Genomic DNA, 27,514 nt, shown 5'->3' with positions numbered 1-27,514 from the left:
TGTATTTGGGTTTTTAGATTGTTGGAAGTTTTATTATGTTCATAATGGTTTTAATTTTTTTAACTGCCCAGAGAGCTTCGGCTATTGGGCGGTATAAAAATGTAATAAATAAATAAATAAATACTTTAAGAATCCAATTTCTGAAACAAAATAACTTTTATTTAACAATAATTAAATTCATGCAGTTTATAAATCTTATGGTTTCATTTATTGCAATACTTGTTTGTTACAATCCAGTATCCTATGTAACCCTGCCTACTCTACCCACTATCTCCTATCATTCACTCTTTCCCCCAAATAAGAACATGCCAAGTATTGGACTTTTCAGCTAGAAATTTCCTGTTAGATGGTGTCTGCGTATGTGACACCAGAAAAGATAGTGTATAAGAGCTAGCTACCTCCCTTTGCAGCAATTAGCTCCTTGTTTCTCTGCATAAAAGCCGTTCATACAGTTCTCTTTCCTGTGCGGCGGTGGCTTTGATGTTTTCCACTCTTAGGAAAGGAATGCCCCATCTTCGAATTTTGTGCTGGAATGACAAGAAATAAAATCAGAGAATTACCAACTCAGATCCTGGAGAAGGGTTGGGGAGCAGGGAGGAAAGTAAATTGAAATGAGAGAATGATTTGACACTGTGACAACATGAAACAGCAGATTAGCTTTTCCTTGTCACTCTTCATCTTTATTTATTTATTTATTTATTTATTGCATTTTTATACCGCCCAACAGCCAAAGCTTTAACCATGAGGAAGGCCACAGCTTGGGAAAGAATTACAAGAGAGGGACAAGTTGATAGAAGCAGAGCTGTCCCTTTAAATAAGGGTCTGCCCGCAGTTGTGTATACCGGCTGGGCGACCTGCAGCGCTAGGCCTAATTTCATGTGGCCCTCGGCCTTATTTCAAGAGCCCTCTGGATGTGATCAGTTCAGAGCTCTGACAGGAGCAATCTGCCTCTTCCCTGGTAGCCTGCTGGGCAAGAAAAAAGAGGGAGAGAAAAAGGGATGCTAGAGATAGAGAGAAGGGGTAGCAGAAAGAATGAGGGAAAACGGATGGCAAAGAGTGAGAAACAAAAGGGAGTGGCAGAGAGCAGGGAGGACAGGGAAAGGGAACCGCCCAGAGAGCTCCGGCTATTGGGCGGTATAGAAATGTAATTAATAAATAAATAAATAAAGGGTGGGAAGGAAGGAAGGAAGGAAGGAAGGAAGGAGAGAGAAGGGGTGGCAGAAGGAGTGAGGAAAAAGAGAAAGAACCCATGGGTTGTTGTTGGGTTGTTCAGGGTGGTTAACAAGCCATCCTGTGGAAAATGTTGAGGCTTCAGACAAAATGCTAACCCTTGGTTCAATAACAACCCACATTCAACCACTCAGTGTGGGTTTACATTTTGTGTGAACAATCCCAGTGTGTCCGTGAGCAGAGAGTACAGCAATGGGAGCCAGTGTGGTGTAGTGTGGACTGTGAGTTGGTAGATCCAAGTTCTAATCCCCACTTGGCCATGGAAACCCACTGGGTGACTTTGGGCCAGTCACAGACTCTCAGCCTAACCTACCTCACAGGGTTGTTGTTGTTGTGAGGATAAAAATGGAGAGGAGGAGGAGAATTATGTACACCGCCTTGGGTTCCTTAGAGGAAAAAAGGTGGAATGTAAATGCAATAAATAAAAAAATACATTGACTCCCCCCTCCTCCTCCAAGCCTCTGTTATATACATAAGCAGCTTACCAGAGCGCCTCTCGCTCGTATGGGTTTTCTGGGGCTTAGTCTGGTTCTGTTTGCCTCCTATGTGGACCTTCTGGTGAATCACAAGATTACTGTGGTAACGGAACCGTTTCCTACACTCAGGGCACTGATAGGGTTTCTCTCCCGTATGCACCCGTCCATGAGACACAAGACGCGACTGCTGTAGAAAACATTTCCCGCACTCGAGGCATTTATAGGGTTTCTCTCCCGTATGCAGTCTGTGATGGATGACCAAAGTTAACTTGTGAGCGAAACATTTCCCACACTCCAAGCACTTGAACTGTTTCTCTCCCGAGTGGATTGTCTGGTGAATCACATAGTGTGCGCGCTGCGCAAAGCCTTTCCCGCAGTCGGGACATTTGTAAGGCTTCTCCCCTGTGTGGATTCTCTTGTGTGTTGCTAGGTGTGTTTGCTGAGAAAAACACTTCCCACAGTCCACACATTTATAGGGCTTCTCTCCCGTGTGGACTCTCTGGTGCGTTGTAAGACCTGAATGGCGAGCAAAGCTTTTCCCACACTCCAAGCATTTATGCGGCTTCTCCCCCGTGTGAGCTCTCTGGTGTTCCACTAAACCTAAGCGGGATGCAAAACACTTGCCGCACTCTGAGCATTTGTAAGGTTTTTCTCCAGTGTGCACTCGGTGGTGCAGCATAAGGTCGGAATAGTGAGCAAAACACTTGCCACACTGCACACACTCATAGGGTTTCTCTCCGGTGTGGGACCGTTGGTGTTTCGCAACGCTTGAGCTACGAGAAAAAGATTTGCCACACTTGGGGCACTCATATGGCTTTTCTCCTGTGTGTACTCTCTGGTGTGTCACTAAGCCCGATGGATTAGTAAAACATTTCCCACACTCTATACATTTGTAAGGTTTCTTCCCGGTGTGGACTCTCTGGTGCGTCACAAAGTTCGACTGCTGAACAAAACACTTTCCACACTCCATGCATTTGTAAGGTTTCTCTCCGGTGTGGAGTCTGCGATGCATCGCAAGACTGGATTCATAACCAAAACATTTTCCACACTGCAAGCACTGATAGGGTTTCTCTCTGGTGTGGACTCGTTTATGGATCTTAAGATCTGGCTGATGAGAAAAACATTTCCCGCATTCGGGACATTGGTAAGGTTTCTCTCCAGTGTGGATTCTCTGGTGATTCATACAAGACGAGTGGTAAGCAAAACACTTCCCACACTCGGTGCATTTATAGGGCTTCTCTCCCGTGTGGACTCTCTGGTGGATCTCTAAGGTAGATTTGACAGCAAAACATTTCTCACATTCCATGCATTTGTAGCTTCTCTCCCCTGTATGAACCCTCTGGTGTTTCACAAGCTGGGACCGGGAGCGGAAACATTTCCCACACTCTGAACACGCATAGGGCTTCTCTCCAGTGTGGATTCTGTTGTGTGCCACGAGGCCTGAGCCAAAAGCGAAACATTTTCCGCACTCCATGCATTTGTAGGGTTTCTCGCCCGTGTGGACACTCTGGTGATTCGCCAAGGTAGAAGAATTAGCAAAACACTTGTCACACTCCATGCATTTGTAAGGTTTCTCTCCTGTGTGAAGTCTCTGGTGTTTCACGAGATGCTGCTGCTGAGAAAAGCATTTCCCACATTCTGGACAACTGTAGGGTTTCTCCCCAGTGTGGACTCTGTGGTGAATTAAAAGACTTGCCTGGGAAGCAAACGTTTTCCCACACCTCAAACATTTGTGCCGTTTAGGTCTTCCCATGTGGGCTCTCTGGTGTCTGGGGAGATTAAGTTTCTGAGTAAAACACTTCCTACACACGCAACATTGGTTGTTTTTCCTCAAGTCATCTCCTGGGATAAAAAGCAAAACAGAAAAGAGGCACTGAACGTTCCTATAATTTGTTTGTGGAATTCATTATTTCAAGATAAAACAAATAATGTCATTTCTACACACACACACACACACACAATCTATCAATATACCTATGTACAAAAACACACATACACAATTATAATAATCAACAACAGAAAATCCAATGACTGGATTACAATATCTGGTATCAACCACTAGTTTAGATGGCTTTAAAAGAGGGTGAGATAGTCCCAAAACATCTGGAAATACACAACACCCATCATCCCTGAACATTTGCCATGCTGGCTGGGCTGATAGGAGTTGCAGGGGAACATCACCTGGAGGGCCAAAGGATCCCTGCCCCTGGTATAAAGAAAAGAACCGATCTCCAGAGGGAGTGTGGAGGGGTGGTTTGGCCTTGCAGGCATAAGAACCTAAGAAGAGCCCTGCTAGCTCAGACTGAGGGTTCATCTAGCCCAGTGGTCTGTTCACACGGTGGCCAACCGGCTGTCGACAAGGGACCAACAAAGCAGGACACAGGTGCAACAGCACCCTCCCACCCATGTTCCCCAGCAACCGGTTCACACAGGCTTACTGCCTCGAATACCAGAGGTAGCATATAACCATCAGGGCTAGTAGCCATTGATAGCCTTCTCCTCCAGGCCTAAAAGGAGACTTAGGACAGATAAAAGGAGTTATTCACGCAGCGCATTGTTGAAGTCTGGAATTCGTTAACACAAGATGTGGTGATGGCCACCAATGTGAATAGCTTTAAAAGGGGTTTGGATAAATTCCTGGAGGAGAAGGCTATCAATGGCTGAGTCCTGATGGATAAGTGCAACCGGCAATATGAAACACAGTAAGCTTTTATACTCTAGTTGCTCGGGGACACGGATGGGAGGGTGGCTGCTGCATCATGTCCTGCTTGTGGGTTCCTGGTCAACAGCTGGTTTGCCACTGTGTGAAGAGAGGGCTGGATTAGATGGGCCCTTGTCTGACCTAGCAGGGGTCTTCTTATGTTCATATCCCTTGAGCTTTGGTTAGAGTTGTGAAGGCCCAGAAAAAAACCGGAAAAAATCAGGGAAAAATGGGGGGGTTTTGGAAGCCTTTTTGGGGTTTTTTTTCAAAAAATTGGAAAAAATGAAGAAAAAACGGGTTATGGGATGTTTTATTTTAGCATGATGAATAAGATGTTTAAGACAAGGTATTCAGATATTTACTTCTCCAAATAATTTCTAAAAACTATGTACAGTATTAGATTATTACAATTTCTAATTTGTTTATGGAATTCACCATCTCAAGATATACTAAATAACTAAACTTCTATATTGACCAATAGCTAAAGTTCTCTGGGTGGTTTAGAAATTTTTTAAAACATGATGGTATTGTACATAATGGGCCTGTGGAGACAACACCAGTGAGGGAGGAAGCAGCAGCCAGGCACCTCTCCACCGTGCCTGAGTCCAGCTCCAGCTGAGAGCTCCCTCCCTCCTGCTGTCAACTGTAACTGCTGAACTTTGCAACTAAGATTGTAGTGCCTGAATTTGCTTTCCTTTTCTCCCTCCTCCTCCCTCCCAATCCCCTTTCCTTTTGTGTCATGTCTTTTAGATTGTAAGCCTGTGGGCGGGGACTGTCAAGAAATACTTTTGTAAGCCGCCATGAGAGCCTTTTTTGGCTGAATGGCGGCATAAAAATGCTTAAATAAAAATAAATAAAAATAAATATAACATGCTAAGCCACGGTTAAGCTGCCTATCCTTTTGCAGCAAATGATTAGTGAGCGTGTTTAAACTGTGGTTATGTAGCCACCATGGTTAGGAATAGTTCACATGACACACTAAGGCATGGTTCACACAACACGCTAAACCATGAAGTTTAGCTCAAAATGCTTAACTGTTGTGGCTTAGCATGTCATCCTAACAAGGTTAGGATAAACATTCTGTTCCCTGACTTGGAGCTGAGCAGAAGCAGGGAAGAGCAGCTGGCCCAGCTCAAGTAGAAGCTACAAAAGTAAGCCAGTTCCCAGAGAGAGAGCGAACAAGAAGAGCAAACAGGAGTTTGACAGGGGGAGTTCGGCAGGGGAGGCCAAGGGGGAGGCCTCTAAGAAAAAAAAAAGAGGTGGGGAACAAAGAAAAACATAAAGAGAAACCCATCCACCCCACAAAACAAACAAACAAACAATAACCAACCAAAAATACTTATTTTCCCTTAAGACATACTCATATAGTTGTGTACCTTCAGAGAGGACAGGACAAAGTAAAGGCAATTCCACTATAATCAGAAAGGAAAAAACAAAGTAGAAATAGACAATATGGATGGAAAGGAGCCCCTAGAGGTGGTGACCTGCAAAGGGTGTGCAATGTTCGTGTTTCTGCCTGAGCTCAACATGGCGTATACCTGCAACAAGTGCAAGCTTGGAAGAAAAAGTGAGAGGACTTGAGCGGCGAGTGTCCACCCTCCAAAGAATAAGAGAAGACGAGGAGTTCTTAGACCGAACGGTGGAACTGCAACAGCAACAAGAAGCACACGTGATTGAAGAGCAACAGCCAGCTGAAGCAGAAGTGGAGTATGCTGAGAGGAGGAAAGGCAATGAAGAGGAAACTCCCTGGAAAAGAGTGACAGTTAGGAGCAGAAGAACTAGAAGGCATTCTGCACTAGTGGAACCATTAGAGTTAAGCAACCGCTTTCAGCTTCTGGAGGATGAGTCTGAAGGACAGTTTGCAGAGGAAGAAGTACAGCAGACACCGTGCAACAATGAACAAGAGGCAGAAGGTAGGTCAACCAAGAAGAAGAGAAGAGTAGTCGTTGTGGGAGACTCCTTGCTGCGTAGGATTGAAACCCAAGTATGTCGTGAAGACCCATGGACTCGCCAGGTGTGCTGTCTCCCTGGAGCACAGATTAGAGATGTGACTGAAGGGTTACCGAAACTCATAAAGTCCACGGACACATACCCCTTTCTTCTCATCCACGTGGGAACAAATGATGTCGCCAAGCAGAGCTACGAAGAAATCATTTCAGACTATGAAGCTCTGGGAAGGAAACTGAAGAACTTTGGGGCCCAGGTAGTTTTCTCATCCATCCTCCCGGTTCTTGGAAGAGGATTAGAAAGGGAAACAAAAATACTCTGGATGAACGACTGGCTTCGAAGGTGGTGCCGACATGAGAATTTTGGATTCTGGGACCACGGGCTACGCTACTTGGAACATGGACTGCTGGCAAGGGATGGGTTGCACCTCACAAGGGCTGGAAAGAATGTGTTCAGCCACAGCATGAAGAACTTGATCAGGAGGGCTTTAAACTGAATCTTATGGGGACGGGAGACATAAACCTCGAGGCAACAATGGATGAAGGCCAAGGCACCACAGTACAGAGAACAGCTCCAATAGTGCCCCAAAATAGTGTCCGCAACAATGTAGGAACAAAGCCAGACTATAAAACACATGGTCTTCGATGTCTATATACTAATGCCCAGAGCATGGGAAACAAACAGAATGAACTTGAACTCTTATTACATGAAGGCAAATACAACTTGATAGGTATAACTGAAACTTGGTGGGATGACTCCCATGACTGGAATATAGCAATTGAAGGATATAACTTGTTCAAAAAGAACAGAAGAAATAGAAAGGGAGGTGGAGTTGCACTATATGTTAAAAATACCTATCCCTGCACAGAAATACAGGCGGATCAGACTGGGAGCCCATCGAGAGCATCTGGATTAAAATAAATGGGGCAAGGAATAAAAAGAACATGACAATCGGAGTCTACTACCGACCACCCAATCACGGAGAAGACGAGGATGAAACTTTTGAGAAACAAATTGCCAGTGTTTCAAGGAAGTGTGATGTAGTAGTGATAGGGGACTTCAATTACCCTGATATCTGTTGGGAGACCAATACTGCCAAAAGTGGCCCTTCCAAGAAATTCCTGACATGTGTGGGTGATAACTTTCTCCTACAGAAAGTGGAGGAAGGAACTAGAGGATCGGCAATCCTTGACTTGATATTGACCAATAGGGATGACTCAGTGGATAAAGTGGCAGTTATGGGAACTCTGGGGGAAAGTGACCACGTCATACTTGAATTCTTGATTATGAAGGAGACAAAAGTTGAGTGTAGCCATACACGTACTCTGGATTTTAGCAAAGCTGATTTTAATAAACTCAGAACTATGATAAGTAAGGTCCCATGGCAAATGAGCCTAACGAGAAAAGGAGTGCAGGATGGGTGGGAGTGTGGGGTTTATTGTTGTTCGTCTCTGGCACACATTCAGTACTGGCAGGCCATACTGAGATGTGCTGGAACAAGGACAACAATGATAAGATAGGCCTTGCTAAGGAACTTCTTGACACTGGCTAACCATGTCAAGAATGTGCTGACGCAAGAGCCACAGAGAGAACCATAAACACGCGCTTCCTTAGATCCTTGTATGGTATATTCATGCTGAACACACACTAACAAACACCTTATGCGCACGAGGCAGTCAGCAACTAACATGATGTAAGCAACAACCAATGATAGCTTGTGAACAAGGAATGTAACCAAGTAGCTCTTAATAAAACCAGGACGGGGTAGCCTAAATGGGATGCCTCCCCTTCATGCAGTTTGGACTCCTTGCCTGTTATTTACCACATCTGGTGACCCCGACGTGATCGGATCCAAGAAGCCCCCTGCTCATCGGCTGGAATAGCCTTGGTGCACCTCAGCGTTACGACGCTCCCTTATCGTGAGTTGGGGGGGGGGAATTGTCAGCTCCGCAGAAGCTTCATGCACAAGAGTTACATAAAATTTTAAAACAGCAAGGTTGTACAACTGTATCCCTTAGTCATGTTGGAGACTTAGTAAATGAAATAGGGTTGCAGTGCCCTTGGTATCCCGAGGCAGGGACACTCCAGCTCACAGATTGGGTAAAAATAGGTACACACCTATATACCGAACCACGAGCTCCCATACAGCACTTGTTGTTATGGCAGCGATGCAAAGATGCGCTGGAGAAGGTAGGAACCGAGGCATCCTCCAGCTCTTTATCTTTTATCGCTCCCATTTCTCAAACATCACTCCCATAGCCCCAGTTATTGCCTCCTGCATCAGCTTCACAGCTGAGAGGAGGAGAAGCAAATAGTAAAGTGTTGCCAAAACTTAGTAAAGTCCGTGAGGCTTTTGAAGAGGAAAAGAGGAAGGGAACACTAACCTCTGATGAGTTGTTTGAAGGTCTTGATAACTTTCCTTCAGCTTATCCTGTAACCTCACATCAAAATGACCAAGGACAGGTAGTTGTCCATTGGACATCATTGCCTTATTCAGTACTTAAAGAATTGAATAAAGCTATTAAAGAGACAGGCATACGCTCTACTTATGCTCAAGGCATGGTGGAAAGTATTGGAAATGGATACACTATGCTTCCTCAAGATTGGAAAGATTTATTTCGCATGATCCTGAATCCAGCCCAATATGTAGTTTGGGACAGTGAATATAGAAAAGAAGCACTCCATATAGCCCTTAGCTCTAATGGAGTAATAACAGCAGAACAGTTGTATGGCAGTGGACAGTTTGCAGAAGTAGAAGCTCAGGGGCAACTGCCTATGCCAACCTTTCAGGCCATTAACCGCTGCATCCTGAAAGCGTTTCAAAGGGTGCCAGTGTCTGGAAAACCCTCAAAATCCTTTACTATCACACGCCAAGGACCTAGTGAGCCTTACCATCAATTTATAGACAGGTTAAAGGAAGCCTTACAGAGACAAATTGACAATGAGGAAGCAAAAGCAGAACTAATGAAGAAATTAGCCTATGAAAACGCCAATGCTGATTGCCGTAAAGTTTTGCAATCCGTTATTACTCGGCAAACTTATGAGTTGGCCGACATGATCCAGACTTGCGCAGATGTTGGAACTCAGATACACCAAATGGCCATGTTAGCCGGAGCCCCCCAACAAGGCAATAAGCCGTGTGACAACTGCTTTAATTGTAAAAAGCCAGGTCATTTTAAGAACCAATGTCGCGCTCCTGGAGGAGGTGCTCATAAAAAGGGAGGAGGAGACAAAGCCATCTAAACCCTGCCCTAAATGTGGAAAAGGGTATCACTGGGCAAACCAGTGTAGAAGTACAGAGAACCAAGAAGCAGGAAACTAATTAACGGGCCTGCACCTAGCCCGGGAAATAAGGGTGCTTCATTATCCACACCTGCAGCTGCCTTTAAAACACCCACTGCTACCAGCAGAAATGCAGGCATAGATTTAAGTAACACTGAAGATAAAGAAATTACCTTACCTGGAGAAGTCATTTTTATGCCCTCTCAACTTCAAGGCCCCTTACCTAATCAAACTATTGGGCTCATTCTACCTCGGTCCGATGCCAGTAAACAAGGTATCCAAATTGTGCCAGGGGTTATCGATTCAGACTATCAAGGCATAATCTATGTTCAAATATGGAGCCATCTCCCTATGAAATTACGAATTGGAGATGCGTGGGCACAACTCATCTTAATCCCTTATGTATTGCCAGCGGGAGGGAAAAGTTGTCAGCACACTGAAGGATTTGGGTCTACTGACCAAATCCACCCTCAAATAGCAGCAGTACTACAACACATTCAGACTGAAAAACCAAAGCGGTGCTACCAGTTAAATGGTAGATCATTTGAGGGAATCCTAGACTCAGGTGCCGATGTTTCTGTCATTTCAGAGCATCTTTGGCCTACAGAGTGGCCTACGGAACCAGCCCCTGCAGTCTGGGGCGTGGGCGGACCCCAAGTTTCCAAGCAAAGTACACACTGGATTAATGTGACTGCACCTGGAAGTCCTCGCACAGCTCAAATCAGACCGGTAATTTTAGAAATACATGTCAATTTGTGGGGTCGTGACCTACTTTCACAGTTTAACGCCACTCTGCAGATACTGCCCTACCCCTCACCTGGAAACAGGCTGAACCCGTATAAACAAAAACAAAAAGCAGGGATCCCCATTGGTTTGGGCTCCCGCCAGGAATGTCTAGCGAAAGTGTTGTTCACTATTAACCATTTGAATGTTCTCCTACCAACTAATACTACCCGATTACAACAACATTTCCAAATGCATACCCCTTTGCCGCAGCCGCTGGTCACGTACCGGCAGCTACCTAATCCTGTCTGGCACGGCCCTGTCCCCTTGATCACTTGGGGTCGGGGTTATGCTGCTGTACTTACTCCAACAGGACCAGTGTGGGTTCCAGCACGGTGTGTGAAGCCCTGGAAAGAACATGTCGTGGCATCAAGGATTGACCAACCCGATTCCGGAATTCTCCCTACAACTCCCCTGAAAGCACGTGGCAGGGCGCCCGTCCAAAAACATAAACCAACATGGGGAGAGATAAAGGCGTTATCTCTCCAAGCTCAACAATTAATGGAGCAACAGCACGTTGATCCAACTCCAGAGAATTTTCTAGTTGCTGCATTTGCTTGCTTAAATGCTAATTCTTTGCTGACAATAATTATGCTATTTAGCTGTATAACTTGTCCAGTTATAAGCACTTCACTACATGACAGATTGCAGTACAATGTATGGATAAAGTTAGCCAAAATAGTAAACACCACTGATTTCTGTCTTTCTGATGCCCCAGATATGCATGGATTACTTAGTACATGTCTCATTCCCATATGCAAAGCTCCTGGTTCTCTTGGTAACGTTACTGGGTTGAGTAAATTTATGAACTTTAGTGAGATTCATTATCATACCATGGCCAAATGGGGAATTGCTACATACCAGTTGCCCCAAGATGCTATATAGTTATACACCCCATATGTTGTAAACCACAAGAATAACACATGTGCTAGAATGGTAAATTGCTCCATTCACCGTCCACAAAAAGGCTGTTTGTCCCCAGGGCCTTCTCTGTGGAATTGTTCAAAAATAGAAAATGTAACAAGTAACTATGGACACATTATATTGCCAATTGGATGGTTTTTCACATGTGGGTCCCGTACTTATAATTATGTACCAGCTAATATAACCTTAACACAATGTCGTCTTAGTCGCTTGACAGTGATTCTACCATCTCGGCCTACTAAGAGCACTCGACAGCAAAGAGAGACTGAGACTATGAATGCAGTTTGTGATGGCAATGTTACTGTCATGAGTCCAGCAGAGTACCTCTCCCTGGCTATGAGTCTTGTCGGGGTTCCTGGATTGGCTGTGGGAAATGCCAAACAAATTGGGCATTTGGCATGTTTGCTAGCAAAGACAATTAACAGTACTTCCATTGCTATTGGACTTTTGATTCAAGAACAACAGGACTTAAGACATGCTATACTGGACAATCGAGCTGCAATTGACTTTTTGTTGTTACAAAGACATCTTGGCTGCGAAGCTGTGAAAGACATGTGCTGTTTCAATCTCACAGACAATAGTAACCGAATTCAACAACAACTGGACTTACTTAAAACATATGCACATGAAGTCAAACAAGATATTGCACCTGAATGGTGGAAGTTTTTATGGTCCTGGTTTCCAACAGGATGGTTCAAAACTATATTTCAATATGCTGTATTGATTGTATTTTTATTAATCACCTTCTGCTGTTTCTTACAATGTATCCCAGGATTAATGTCATGGTGTGTTCCCTCTTGCCGTCCCAGAGCTTCAAAACCAAGCAAACGTCAAATTTATTATGTTTACAAGGCTTTGCAATTATAAGAATAAAAAGGGGGAGATGTGGGGTTTATTGTTGTTCGTCTCTGGTACACATTCAGTACTGGCAGGCCATACTGAGATGTGCTGGAACAAGGACAACAATGATAAGATAGGCCTTGCTAAGGAACTTCTTGACACTGGCTAACCATGTCAAGAATGTGCTGACGCAAGAGCCACAGAGAGTACAATACAACACAGAGGGCACCATAAACACGCGCTTCCTTAGATCCTTGTATGGTATATTCATGCTGAACACACACTAACAAACACCTTATGCGCACGAGGCAGTCAGCAACTAACATGATGTAAGCAACAACCAATCATAGCCTGTGAACAAGGAATGTAACCAAGTAGCTCTTAATAAAACCAGGACGGGGTAGCCTAAATGGGATGCCTCCCCTTCATGCAGTTTGGACTCCTTGCCTGTTATTTACCACATGGGAGTATTTAAAAAAGGAAATTTTAAAGGCACAGTTACAAACAATTCCAACAAGGGGAAAAGATAGAAGACAACAGAGGAAACCAATGTGGCTCCACAAAAAGCTTAGAGATGACCTGAAAACAAAAAGGGACACATATAGGAAGTGGAAGGAAGGCCAGGCTACAAAAGAAGAGTACAGACAAGTGGCGCAGAAGTGCCAAAATGGTGTCAGGAAAGCTAAAGCTCAGAATGAGCTGAGATTAGCGAGGGATGCTAAAAGCAATAAAAAGGCTTTCTTCAGATATGTGAGTAGTAAAAGACAGAGGAAAGAAATGGTGGTTCAACTGCTTAATGAGGATGGCAAATTGATAACAGATGACAAAGAAAAGGCTGAAGTGCTCAATTCCTACTTTGCCTCAGTCTTCTCCCAAAAGCGGGTCTATGACCCCCCTGGAAAAAGCGAAGCAGAAGTTGAGGGGGCAGGATTACAGTTTGAGATTGATAAACAAATGGTCAATGAACACCTCATTTCCTTGAATGAGTTCAAATCTCCAGGGCCCGATGAACTGCATCCTAGAGTAATGAAGGAGCTAGCGGAAGAACTCTTAGAACCTTTGTCTATTATCTTTGCAAAATCATGGAAAACGGGTGAGGTGCCGGACGACTGGAGGAGGGCTAACGTTGTCCCTATCTTCAAAAAGGGCAAAAAGGAAGAACCTGGGAACTACAGACCAGTCAGTCTGACATCCATCCCTGGGAAAATTCTGGAGCAGATTATAAAGAAGTCAATCTGTAAACACCTTGAAATCAATGCGGTGATCACTAGAAGCCAACATGGATTTGTCAAGAACAAGTCCTGTCAGACAAATTCGATCTCATTTTTTGAGAAGGTAACCTCCCTTGTGGACCGTGGGAATGCTGTGGACGTCATATATCTTGACTTCAGCAAAGCTTTTGACAAAGTACCACATGACATTCTGATTAATAAACTAGCTAAAAGTGGGCTAGATGGAACAACTATTAGGTGGATTCACAGTTGGCTACAGAATCGGACTCAAAGAGTACTTATCAATGGAACCTTCTCAAACTGGGGAGAGGAAACGAGTGGGGTACCACAGGGCTCAGTCCTGGGCCCAGTGCTCTTCAACATTTTTATTAATGATTTGGACGAGGAGGTGAAGGGAACACTGATCAAATTTGCAGATGACACAAAATTGGGTGGGATAGCTAATACCCTGGAAGACAGAAACAAACTTCAAAGTGATCTTGATAGGCTGGAGTGCTGGGCTGAAAACAACAGGATGAAATTTAATAGGGATAAATGCCAAGTTCTACATTTAGGAAATAGAAACCAAAGGCACAGTTACAAGATGGGGGATACTTGGCTCAGTAATACTACAAACGAGAAGAATCTTGGAATTGTTGTAGATTGCAAGCTGAATATGAGCCAACAGTGCGATATGGCTGCAAGAAAGGCAAATGCTATTTTGGGCTACATTAATAGAAGTATAGCTTCCAAATCACGTGAGGTACTGGTTCCTCTCTATTCGGCCCCGGTTAGGCCTCATCTAGAGTATTGCATCCAGCTCTGGGCTCCACAATTCAAGAAGGACGCAGACAAGCTGGAGCGTGTTCAGAGGAGGGCAACCAGGATGATCAGGGGTCTGGAAACAAAGCCCTATGAAGAGAGACTGAAAGAACTGGGCATGTTTAGCCTGGAGAAGAGAAGATTGAGGGGAGACATGATAGCACTCTTCAAATACTTAAAAGGTTGTCACACAGAGGAGGGCCAGGATCTCTTCTCGATCCTCCCAGAGTGCAGGACACGGAATAATGGACTCAAGTTAAAGGATTCCAGCTGGACATCAGGAAAAACTTCCTGACTGTTAGAGCAGTGCGACAATGGAATCAGTTACCTAGGGAAGTTGTGGGCTCTCCCACACTAGAGGCCTTCAAGAGGCAGCTGGACAAGCATCTGTCGGGAATGCTTTAGGGTGGATTCCTGCATTGAGCAGGGTTTGCTTCAGTTTGCTCACTCGCTCTTCCCTTCGCTGCCCCCACCACCTCCTACACCACCAAAGATTTATTCCCAGAGCGAGTTAATTTGCATCCTCTCTGTACTTCGCTTTCACATAAGGATATAACGTTCTTTCACTTAAACTGTCTGTGTCTCATCAAAGTTATTTTTAGTACCTTCCATGCGTTTCCCCCTTCTCAGCCACAAATCGAAACTAGCTTTTCCGGCTACACTGAGAGGGATTTTTTACGTGCTTCAACTTCACGGAGGATTCATAATACTGCTGAGATTTACTCACTTTATCATGCCAATCATACGGAGATAAATGCGCTTCTAGGCTTCAGACATCCGGAGCTTGGAAGAACTTTACTGTATCATTCGACTGCTAGGCTCCGCCCCCCACAGCCACATCATCAAAGGTCGGTTGACTCTACATAAACAAAACAGAGGCATTCAAGAGGCAGCTGGACAACCATCTATCAGGGATGCTTTAGGGTGGATTCCTGTACTGAGCAGGGGGTTGGACTCAATGGCCTTCCAACTCTACTATTCTATGATTCTATGAGAAGGGAGAGAACTGACTTAATCCCAATTTCCCCAGAATCTCCAACACTGGTCACGTTCACACATGCTAAGCCGGGAATCCTGGCTTAATAATCCAGTCATGTGAATGAGCAGTATGTTGGTGCATGCAGCTCTTCATTCCATCCATTATGCGAGCAGGTAAACAAACCAAGAAGGGGAGATAGCTTCATATTACCTCTGAACCTAGCATTATGGTTTATTGTGCCCAAACAAACCAGGATCATAAATCAGCTTTGAACTAGGGTTTGTTTATGGCTTTTTCCTTCTGTGTAAGGTCTTTTTAGATTGTTAAGTCTATGAAGGGAACATGCAGCCCTCCAGATGTTGGAGAACTTCAATTCCCATCAGCCCTAGCCAATGGGGATGGAAAATGGGACTTGCAATCCTATATCCTTGTTTTAAAGAAATAAATATGTCTTAGAATGTGACATCTCATTCTCACTGAAGCGTACTGTTCAAACTTCAAGCATTTTAATATGGGCTTAGCACCTAGAATTCCTTTTCAGATTTTCTGTACCCCTTTTTGCTAATACATTGATGGTGCTATATAAATAAATAAATAAATAAATAAATAATAATGCCAGGAAAATATCCAGCCAGGTCAATAAAAAGAAACTCTTCCTGGTCAGGCAGAGATCATGTTTTAAGCGCGTGAAGGGAAAAAAACCTACCAGAGTGCAGGACAAAGGCAGGAAGCAGCACAGCCGCCATTACAAAATGTAATAGTTGTCTGTAACAATATTGTCTAAACCAAGCTGTGCTAACAAACCATGGTTTGTTAACCACAGACATCCTATAAAGAGAACCCATGGTTTATTGTGAACTGTGGGTTGTTCACAATGTTTTGACGCGAGGCTGTGGAAAGCACCACAAATACATCAAGTGATGGACGCACGAACTTCAGTTCACAGAGTTCATCCTACATACAACTCCAGTCACGCACCTATGCGCCCAAGGCAATTTTGACTGGAGGCTGCAGCCATTGGCATGAGCTAGCCCACAATTTCACCCATCTTTATATTTGGGATCGGGGTGAAATGAGCGATGGAGCACCTGCTTTGCATGCAGGAGATCCCAGGTTCAATCCCCAGCATCTCCAGGGAGGGCAGGAAAAAAACACGCCTGCCTGAAGAGTCTCTGCCAGTCAGTGTTGGCAATACTGGACTAGATGGACCAAGGAGAAGAAGGCAGCTCTCTCTGTTCCTTCCTCCCACCTCAAGTTGGCTACAGAGCCTGACTGGCCTCTTTGCCTTCCTCACAGCTGGTGGTGAAGTCCCTGCAGCGAACTGGGCAGCAAGCCCTAGGGCCCTCTTCGCATCACGTGATATTGTGGTGCCCGAACTCCCCAGCTTGACCTGAGGGGTGAAGGAAGAGGGGGGCGGTCGGGGCTGGACTGCTTTTGGCACCTTCCGACTTTCTGATGCTCGCATTCGGCACACATTGCACCCTCCAGAGCGACACAGGAGCATCCCTTTAGGAAGGCAGCGTTACGCCTCCCGAGCAGTTACGATCCGCCTCCTGCTTTCGGGACGTACTAAACCGAAGGACACCAAATGGCCATTGAAATGCATTGTGTCATTCCGAATGGCCATAGGAAACCATTGAAGGAGTTTAGGGATCATCTACAAATTAAAATACTTAAAGGAGTTAAACATTTCGTTTTCATAGAAAACCACACAGAATCAAAATACAAACTAACAAAGTGGTTTTGGGGAACAGTTCCTATGACCCCCAACACAGTGGTTTCTAGGGATCATCTCCAAACATAAAAAGAAAACAGAATACAATAAAGAGAAGGTGACTGCAGTTTCATGCAATGCTTCATAGGCACCAGTTCAAAAAGACCAAAATAAGTGGAGGAGGGGTTGCCAAAAACTGCCACAGATTATTACCATGTTTACATCTGCCCCTCCCCCCACAACACCCTCTCCTCACAACAATGCAGGCCAGCATTTCAAAGTAGCCATAGGGATACACGGGAATGATACCACAAGCCCCTCAAGAACCAGATGAAGCTGAAAATGCTTGAGGAGGTTGAAATTAGCAATCCAAGCATCCTAAGACTCTGTGCTTGATACATGTTTCATTGCACTTGCCCCTGGCGCATAGCCATAATATGGGGTATCATTCAGAATGGCCATAAGAAAGCATTAGGCTGTCACAAGAGGCACAGAGAAAAGAGGGGAAGCCCCAAAATTCTCGTAGAGGCTTGTAATAGCACACTAAGCATGCTAAGAGTTTTTGCTGCAAGCGTGCTCCATTGGAATGGCCCCTACACTGCGCACAGGCACATGAGGTTTCTTCCGAATGGCCATAGGAAAGCATGGCGCTATCTGGTAGCCCCAGAAAATCAGGGGGAGCCCCAAAATTCTCATAGGGGCTTGTAGTAACACACTAAGCATGCTAAGAGTTTTTGCTGCAAGCGTGCTCCATTGGAATGGCCCCTACACTGCGCACAGGCACATGAGGTTTCTTCCGAATGGCCATAGGAAAGCATGGCACTATCTGGCAGCCCCAGAAAATCAGTTGGAGCCCCAAAATTCTCTTAGAGGCTTGTAATAACACACTAAGCATCCTAAGAGTTTTTGCAGAAGGTGTGCTCTGTGGAAATGGCCCTCACATCGCGCATGGGCACGTACGGTTTCTTCGGAATGGCCATAGCAATGCATGGGACTATCTGGCAGCCCCAGAAAATCATTCTTATAGTTGTTTTTAATAAGACCTTAAGCATGCTTAGTGTGTTATTACAAGCCTCTAAGAGAATTTTGGGGCTCCCCCTGATTTTCTGGGACTGCCAGATAGCACCATGCAATGCAATGTTGAGGCTGTTCCAATGGAGCACGCTTGCAGCAAAAACTCTTAGCATGTTTAGTGTGTTATTACAAGCCTCTTTATTATGGTTTTAATTTTTGTGAACCGCCCAGAGAGCTTCGGCTATTGGGCGGTATAGAAATGTAATAAAATAAAATAAAAATCTAAGAGAATTTTGGGGCTCCAACTGATTTTCTGGTGCTCCCAGATAGCGCCATGCTTTCCTATGGCCATTCGGAAGAAACCTCATGTGCCCGTGCGCAACGTTGGGGCCATTCCAACGATGCGCGCCTGCAGCAAAAACTCTTAGGATTCTTAGTGTGTTATTACAAGCCTCTATGAGAATTTGGGGGCTCTCCCTGATTTTTCTGGGGCTGCCAGATAGCGCCATGCTTTCCTATGGCCAGTCTGAAGAAACCTCATGTGCCCGTGTGCAGTGTAGGGGCCATGCCAATGGAGCTTTCCTGCAGCAAAAACTGTTAGGATGCTTAGTGTTATTACAAGCCTCTACAAGAATTTTGGGGCTCCCCCTCTTTTCTCCGTGCCTCTTGTGACAGCCTAATGCTTTCCTTTGGCCATTCTGAATGACACCCCATATTATGGCTATGCGCCAGGGGCAAGTGCAATGAAACATGTATCAAGCACAGAGTCTTAGGATGCTTGGATTGCTAATTTCAACCTCCTCAAGCATTTTCAGCTTCATCTGGTTCTTGAGGGGCTTGTGGTATCATTCCCGTGTATCCCTATGGCTACTTTGAAATGCTGGCCTGCATTGTTGTGAGGAGAGGGTGTTGGGGGGGGGGGGGAGATGTAAACATGGTAATAATCTGTGGCAGTTTTTGGCAACCCCTCCTCCACTTATTTTGGTCTTTTTGAACTGGTGCCTATGAAGCATTGCATGAAACTGCAGTCACCTTCTCTTTATTGTATTCTGTTTTCTTTTTATGTTTGGAGATGATCCCTAGAAACCACTGTGTTGGGGGTCATAGGAACTGTTCCCCAAAACCACTTGTTAGTTTATATTTTGATTCTGTGTGGTTTTCTATGAAAACTAAATGTTTAACTCCTTTAAGTATTTTAATTTGGACTACTGCAACCTTCTTCTCACTGGCCTTCCTTCTTCTCACATCAGTCCATTGGTTTCTGTTCACCACTCTGCTGCTAAGATCATCTTCTTGGCTCGCCGCTCTAACCATGTTACTCCACTTCTGAAATTTCTTCATTGGCTTCCAATTCACCTCAGAATCCAATATAAACTTCTCCTGTTGACCTACAAAGCTTTTCACTGTCTAGCTCCTTCCTATCTTTCCTCTCTCATCTAACACTATTGCTCTTCGCTCCTCTGATGCCATGTTTCTCACCTGCCCAAGGGCCTCTACTTCCCTTGCTCGGCTTCGTCCATTTTCTTCCGCTGCCCCTTACGCCTGGAACGCTCTTCCAGAACATTTGAGAACTACAAGTTCAATCGCAGCTTTTAAAGCTCAGCTAAAAACTTTTCTTTTTCCTAAAGCTTTTAAAACTTGATTTTGTTCTGACTTTTATACTGTTCGTTTTACTCTACCCTGTGCCTGTTTGGTGCATTCTCTTCCCCTTCTTAGTGTTTTATTATGATTTTATTAGAATGTAAGCCTATGCGGCAGGGTTTTGCTATTTTATTGTTTTACTCTGTGCAGCACCATGTACATTGATGGTGCTAAATAAATAAATTAAATAATAATAATAATAATAATTCGGTGTCCTTCGTTTTAGTACGTTCCGTGCTTTCTCCTCTGAGTTAGCAAGAGACGCTCCCCCAGCTTGAAAAGGCCTCCAGGCTTCCTTCCCAGCTTCTCCGGTTCTCTTCCTTTCCTTCCCGCCTTCCAGAAGGACAAAGGAGGAGGGACCCGAAACGCTGCTCCCTCTTGTAACGCCATCGTGAAAGCCTCCACGCCAAGGGGGCTCTCCAGGAGAACAAACACGCCCCCCCCCAAAAAATCTGGTCCCTTCTCCCCACTTACCGGCATTTGCAAAGTGGGATTCAGGTGCTTTTGCAGGCTGCGGGCATTGGTCCACCTCCACCCTGAAAGTCTGCTGCCTTCGTCCCGGGTCTGCAGCGTCTCCACGTCCCAAGACCTAATCAGCCAGCAATTCCCCCAAATGAAGGCCCTCACCCCTCCTGGTAACAAGCACCCAGGCAGCCCGGGACTGCTGGGAAATGTAGTCCTGTCCTTTCCTTTTACGGAGCCGCAGAGGCTCCTGGGAATTGTAGTCTCCCCTTCGGCATGCTTATTTCTTCCTCCACCAACAAAGCTCAGGGATGCCAAGGGCCTCCAATACTTTGCAGATTTAAAAAAACCACATATTGATGTCTTATAGCAAAGGCCGCTGCCCTTAAAATGCGTTGCTCAGGGCTTTGCTCTGTCTTAGGTACCATTAATTAATTAGTAATGTTAATTTCCCCTGTTAATTGCGTATTGTTGTTAATTTGCTATTGTGAAGTTATTGTAGACGTATAATGTATAATGGAAAGGAGGCGACAATTCAAGTTGTGCAGGGCAGAGGGAGATATGGTGATGGCAGGGCAAAGTGCCATTACAGGGGAAGGAGAGATAGATATTTAACACCCATCTTTCCTTCCGGTCGCCCTGCCACCCTGGGGAACTTGGAGAACGAACCAAGCCAACCACGGACCCTCTCCTTGCTCTTTTGCAATGCCAGGTCAGTTAAAAACAAGACAAATATAATTTATGATCTCCTCACAGATGAGGGGGCCGACCTGGCATGTTTCACAGAGACCTGGCTGGGAGATGACAGTGGCCCAACATGGGCCCAGGCCCTCCCAGCTGGGTACTGTGTTATCGAGCAGGTGAGGAAAAGTGAGCGGGGGCTGAGTAGCTGTGGTCTATAAGGATAATCTCAACCTGACCAGACTTCCTGTCCGGGAATTGAATCACATCGAGTTTGTGTACCTTAGTCTAAAGACCAGGGATAGACTGGGGATTCTGTTAGTGTACCGGCCAGCCCGCTGCCTATCAGACTCCCTGGCCGAGCTCACAGAACTGGTGTTGGAGTCGCCCAGGCTTTTGGTCCTGGGCGACTTCAACATCCCTTTCGGGAGTGGTTTGTCAGGTGCAGCTCGGGAGTTCATGGCATCCATGACAAACATGGGCCTATCCCAATTGGTCTCTGGACCGACACATTCAGCAGGTCGCACCCTCGATGCTGTTTTCAGTTCCGAACAGACAGATCTGTGGGCGGAGGTGGTAAATACCTCTGCGTTGTCATGGACAGACCATTTTCTGGTCAGGGTTAATATCATGGCTACCATCCGCCCCTGCAGGGGTGGCGGACCTATTAAGATGGTCCGCCCTCGAAGGCTGATGGATCTTCTTGGATTCCAGAAAGCCTTAGAGGGTGCTATGGCTGGTATTGTCGACGGTCCTGGGTAAGCCCTGGTCAATAGATGGAATCAAGACCTAACTAGGGCTATCAACACGATTGCCCCCAAACGTCCTCTTCGACCTGCTTCCAATCGGGCACCTTGGTACACAGAAGATCTCAGGAAGCTGAAGCAGGAAGGTTGACGACTGGAGCGCCGATGGAGGAAAACTCATCTCATATCCGACAAGGCACATCATAGAGAACATCTTCGTTCCTATGGGGTGGCAATACGTGCAGCGAAGAAAGCTTTCTTCTCTGACTGCATTGTGTCTGCGAATTCACATCCAACAGAACTGTTTAGGGTGGTGAGGGGTCTAACTCAGGCACCTCCTCCCCTGAACCCAGTTTTAGAGCCTTCGGTAGTTCACTGTGATGCATTTAATGATCATTTCACAGATAAAATCTCTTGGATAAGAGCCAATTTAGATACCGTCGTTATAACAGAAGCTGAAGCTGAAGTGTCCAACAACTCCATGAGTAGGATTACACTGGATCAGTTCCAGATGGTGAGTACTGATGATGTGGACAAGCTGCTTGGACGAGTAAGGAAGACAACTTGTCCTCTCGATCCCTGTCCTTCTTGGCTGGTCGCCCAGGGAGGAGATGCAGTTAGACTACAACTGCAACATACTATTAATGCATCTCTCAGGGAGGGGAGTTTTCCACCAAGTTTATAAGAAGCAGTGGTACGGCCGCTTCTAAAAAAGCCCTCCCTGGATCCCCTGGACCTTAATAATTATAGACCAGTATCAAATCTTCCATTTTTGGGCAAGGTGATTGAGAGGGCAGTTGCCTTCCAACTCCAAGCAGTCTTGGATGATACAGATTTTCTAGACCCATTTCAAACTGGCTTTAGGGCAGGATACGGAGTTGAGACAGCTATGGTCGCCTTAGTGGACGATCTCTGCATGAGTATTGACAGGGGGAGTGTGTCCCTGCTGGTACTTTTGGACCTTTCGGCGGCTTTCGATACCATCGACCATGGTATCTTTCTGGATCGCCTGAGGAGTTTGGAAATCGGGGCACTGTGCTCCAGTGGTTCCGGTCCTACCTCTCAGGTAGATTCCAGATGGTGATGCTTGGGGATAATTGCTCCTCAAAAAAGGAGCTGTTGTATGGCGTACCACAAGGTGCCATCCTATCCCCAATGCTGCTTAACATCTACATGAAACCGCTGGGAGAGATCATCCGGAGGCATGGGGCGGGGTGCTATCAGTATGCTGAAGACACCCAAATATATTTCTCTATGATAATAATATCGGGGATAGCTCAGACGGTGTGGTCAGTGAGTTAGAGCCAGACATCCTGAAGAGTGAGGTTGAATGGGCCTTAAGAAGCATTGCCAATAACAAGGCAGCAGGAGACGATGGTATCCCAGCTGAACTGTTTAAAATATTGCAAGATGATGCTGTCAAGGTGATGCATGCCATATGCCAGCAAATTTGGAAAACACAAGAATGGCCAACGGACTGGAAAAAATCAACTTATATCCCCATACCAAAAAAGGGAAACACTAAAGAATGTTCAAACTATCGGACAGTGGCACTTATTTCACATGCCAGCAAGGTAATGCTCAAGATCCTGCAAGGTAGACTCCAGCAATTCATGGAGCGAGAATTGCCAGACGTACAAGCTGGGTTTAGAAAAGGCAGAGGAACTAGAGACCAAATTGCCAATATCCGCTGGATAATGGAGAAAGCCAGGGAGTTCCAGAAAAACATCTATTTCTGTTTTATTGACTACTCTAAAGCCTTTGACTGTGTGGATCATAACAGACTGTGGCAAGTTCTTGGTGGTATGGGGATACCAAGTCATCTGGTCTGCCTCCTGAGGAATCTGTATAACGAACAAGTAGCAACGGTAAGAACAGACCACGGAACAACGGACTGGTTTAAGATTGGGAAAGGAGTACGGCAGGGTTGTATACTCTCACCTTATCTATTCAACTTGTATGCAGAACACATCATGCGACGTGCTGGGCTTGACGAATCCAAGGCTGGAGTTAAAATTGCAGGAAGAAACATTAACAATCTCAGATATGCAGATGACACCACTTTGATGGCTGAAAGCGAGGAGGAGCTGAGGAGCCTTATGACCAAGGTGAAAGAAGAAAGTGCAAAAGCTGGGTTGCAGTTAAACCTCAAAAAAACCAAGATTATGGCAACTAGCTTGATTGATAACTGGCAAATAGAGGGAGAAAACGTGGAGGCAGTGACAGACTTTGTATTTCTGGGCGCAAAGATTACTGAAGACGCTGACTGCAGCCAGGAAATCAGAAGACGTTTACTTCTTGGGAGGAGAGCAATGACAAATCTTGATAAAATAGTTAAGAGCAGAGACACCACACTGACAACAAAGGTCCGCATAGTTAAAGCAATGGTATTCCCCGTAGTAACCTATGGCTGTGAGAGCTGGACCATAAGGAAAGCTGAGCGAAGGAAGATAGATGCTTTTGAACTGTGGTGTTGGAGGAAAATTCTGAGAGTGCCTTGGACTGCAAGAAGATCAAACCAGTCCATACTCCAGGAAATAAAGCCAGACTGCTCACTTGAGGGAATGGTATTAAAGGCAAAACTGAAGTACTTTGGCCACATAATGAGAAGACAGGATACCCTGGAGAAGAGGCTGATGCTAGGGAAAGTGGAAGGCAAAAGGAAGAGGGGCCGACCAAGGGCAAGATGGATGGATGATATTCTGGAGGTGACAGACTTGACCTTGGGGGAGCTAGGGGTGGCGACAGCCGACAGAAAGCTCTGGCGTGGGCTGGTCCATGAAGTCACGAAGAGTCGGAAACGACTGAACGAATAAACAACAACATGCCTTCAATAACAGCGTCAGCTAAGGGTAGTGTGTCTCCTCTGAATGAATGCTTGGAGGCAGTAATGGGCTGGATGAGGAAAAACAAACTGAAGCTGAATCCAGACAAAACAGAGGTGCTTGCTGTCAAGGGCTCTGACCTACGTTTGGAGGTGTGTCAACCAGTTCTGGATGGGGCTACACTCCCCCTGAAAGACTGTGTTCGCAGTTTGGGGGTGCTCCTGGATCCGTCGCTCCAAGTGGCAGCCCAGATGGATGCAATGGCCAGGAGTGCCTACTATCAGCTTCGGCTGATACGCCAGCTGCGCCCCTTCTTAGAGTCAGAAGACCTAAAGACAGTAGTGCATGCGCTGGTAACCTCAAGGCTTGACTTCTGCAATGCGCTCTACATAGGGCTACCATTGTACCTAGTTCGGAAACTTCAACTAGTTCAAAATATGGCAGCCAGGTTGGTCACCGGAACATCTAGGGGTGAGCATATTACCCCAACATTAAAATCACTCCACTGGCTGCCAATTAGTTTCCGGTCAAAGTACAAAGTGCAGGTCATTACCTTTAAAGCCCTAAATGGTTTGGGTCCAGGTTACCTACGGGATCGCCTTCTCCCATATAGTCCGCCCCGCACACTCAGGTCCTCTGGGGTGAACTTACTTCAGTCAGCTAAAACTAGGCTGACATCAGTTTCCCAGAGGACCTTTTCTTCTGTCGCCCCCAGATTGTGGAATGGCCTGCCGGAGGAGATTCGTAAAATTAACTCTCTGCGTGATTTTAAGGCAGCTTTAAAGACTAGCCTTTTCTGGCAGGCCTATCCAGATCAATGTTAAATCATGAATTTTTAAGATGTATTGATTCCTGTTCTAATGTTGTTCCCCGCTTCGATCCAATGGGAGAGGCGGGTAAGAAATAAACATATTATTATTATTATTATTATTATTATTATTATTATTTCTTTATTACTGTGCAATGGTTTGTTCTCGTCTGATTTTAAAGCTAAGGCAGCCTTTGGGGGCTTTTCGTTGGTTTCCGGGCGCAATTCAAAGTATTGTTTATGACCTATAAAGCCCTGTACGGCTCTCATCCACGTTATCTGGAAAACTGTATTCTCCCTTATGGGCCTGCCTGTGCTTTGAGATTTAAAATGTTTTAATATTGAAACCTATTTAATTATATTTTAACTTTTGTATATTTCTTGTTATAGCGTTTAACTATATATGTTATAGTTTTGTAAAGCCGTCTTGAGGCCCAACATTGGGCAAAAGGGAGAATACAAATAAAGATGATGATGATAATAATAATAATAGTAATCATATAATAATAGAATACTGAACAAAACATATAGGGCCATTCTCCCTGCCCCGCCCCCCAGCTGCTGTTAGGGAAATTCCCCTAACCTATTAGGGAAGGAACGACTTCACAACCAGTCCAGACACAGAGATTCTTTATTTACTATGTGCAAAAGAGGAAGTCTCACCCCTTACAAACCAATGGCGAAAATTCTCTACCCATCATCCACATTAGCATACTTTTATAACCTTCGAAGCCCCTCCACATGTAATACAAGAGTCACTCCTCCCATCCTCTATCAATTGCATATTTTTTAAATTTTCCGTAAACATAACAAGCACCCAGGCAGCTGTTTTTATTAACATTAGAATGAGGGGCTTCAAGGGGGCTTTCCAGGTTTCCCTGTCACTGCTATCCACTTTGTTTCTGGGATCAATTTTAGGTGCTGTCTTTTAACTTTTAAGCCCCAAACAGCCTGGGAGCAGCATATCTCAGGGTTTTCCTTCTCCTTTATGAAGAGTGAAATGTGTACTCTGTTTCTAATGTCCCTTAGCCAAACGAAACATGACTAACGGGGACAAGAGAGGGCCTTTTTAGCTGTGGCACCTAGACTGTGGAATAGCCACCCAAGAGAAGTTTCTCCTTGGCCAGTGGGGCCAAAGATCCAACAGAGTCAGACTGCTATTCCACTGCACATTTTTTTTAGTCAGAGCCTTTGATGATATGTTTTTTGTCTGCTGTTGCTATGGTTTTTAAGGTGGTGTTAGAGATGTGAAGGCCCAGAAAAACAAGAAAACTTTGGGGGGAAACCAGGTTTTTCCTGGGTTTCTCTGAAGCCTCTTTTGGTTTTTTCCCAAAAAATTGGAAAAATTGGGGAGGGGAAAGGGGGGGGGAAACGGATTACGGGATGTTTTATTTTAGCATGGTGAATAAAACGTTTAAGACAAGACTTGTTGTTTATTCGTTCAGTCGTTTCCGACTCTTCGTGACTTCATGGACCAGCCCACGCCAGAGCTTTCTGTCGGCTGTCGCCACCCATAGCTCCCCCAAGGTCAAGTCTGTCACCTCCAGAATATCATCCATCCATCTTGCTCTTGGTTGGCCCCTCTTCCTTTTGCCTTCCACTTTCCCTAGCATCAGCCTCTTCTCTCAAATGCAAGAGCAAGATGCATTTCTGCCTCTAGGGGGCCCCACTGCCATTGAAGCAGAGACTGAAACTAATAGTGATAGCTATATTATTATTATTATTATTATTATTATTATTATTATTATTAATAATAATTATTTATTTATTTATTTATATAGCACCATCAATGTACATGGTGCTGTACAGAGTAAAGCAGTAAATAGCAAGGCCCTGCCGCATAGGTCAGAAAATAAGTCTGATTAAATTTCATGCATATTCATTGAATCTGGGTTCCCCTTTTTCTCTCTGTTCTTTTTATGGGAATGTGTGCTTTATGTCTTGACACTGGAGGACTAGCAGAAACATAAATACTTTTCTTTGTTACTAATGTTGGTGGTTACTTCTGTTGTTGTTGTTTTAAATTGATTTTTTGCCTGCTCCTGATACAGGAGCCCCATCCTCCTTTTCATATGGTCACCCTAGAATGATCAGGGGCCTGGAAACAAAGTTCTGTGAGGAGAGACTGAAAGAACTGGGCATGTTTAGCCTGGAGAAGAGAAGACTGAGGGGAGACATGATAGCACTCTTCAAGGACTTCAAAGGTTGTCACACAGAGGAGGGCCAGGATCTCTTCTCGATCCTCCCAGAGTGCAGGACACGGTACGATGGGCTCAAGTGACAGGAAGCCAGATTCCGGCTGGACATCAGGAAAAACATCCTGACTGTTAGAGCAGTATGACAATGGAACCAATTGCCTGGGGAGGCAGTGGGCTCTCCCACACTAGACGTCTTGAAGAGGCAGCTGGACAGCCGTCTGTCAGAGAAT

At 45.1% G+C, this 27,514-nt stretch overlaps 1 protein-coding gene across 2 annotated transcripts; it reads right to left on the bottom strand.

The window, feature by feature from the left end:
- Window positions 1–435: 435 nt before the first annotated feature.
- LOC134396013 (zinc finger protein 160-like) lies at window positions 436–20,119 on the bottom strand. 2 transcript variants are annotated; one of them, XM_063122334.1, is made up of 5 exons: window positions 20,039–20,119; window positions 14,944–15,075; window positions 1,716–3,548; window positions 1,544–1,616; window positions 436–527 (listed from the first exon to the last, which is right to left on the bottom strand). In XM_063122334.1, exons 3-5 carry the CDS (start codon window positions 3,457–3,459, stop codon window positions 494–496), a joined length of 1,851 nt encoding a protein of 616 aa, XP_062978404.1. In that variant the 5' UTR covers window positions 3,460–3,548; window positions 14,944–15,075; window positions 20,039–20,119; the 3' UTR covers window positions 436–493. The 2 variants fall into 2 exon arrangements, with proteins under 2 accessions (XP_062978404.1, XP_062978405.1); XM_063122335.1 differs by lacking the exon at window positions 1,544–1,616.
- Between the last annotated feature and the right edge of the window lie 7,395 nt (window positions 20,120–27,514).

The sequence above is a fragment of the Elgaria multicarinata genome, chromosome 3 (assembly GCF_023053635.1).
Source record: "Elgaria multicarinata webbii isolate HBS135686 ecotype San Diego chromosome 3, rElgMul1.1.pri, whole genome shotgun sequence".
Taxonomy (NCBI): domain Eukaryota; kingdom Metazoa; phylum Chordata; class Lepidosauria; order Squamata; family Anguidae; genus Elgaria; species Elgaria multicarinata.
This window is presented reverse-complemented; position numbering and strand designations above follow the sequence as displayed.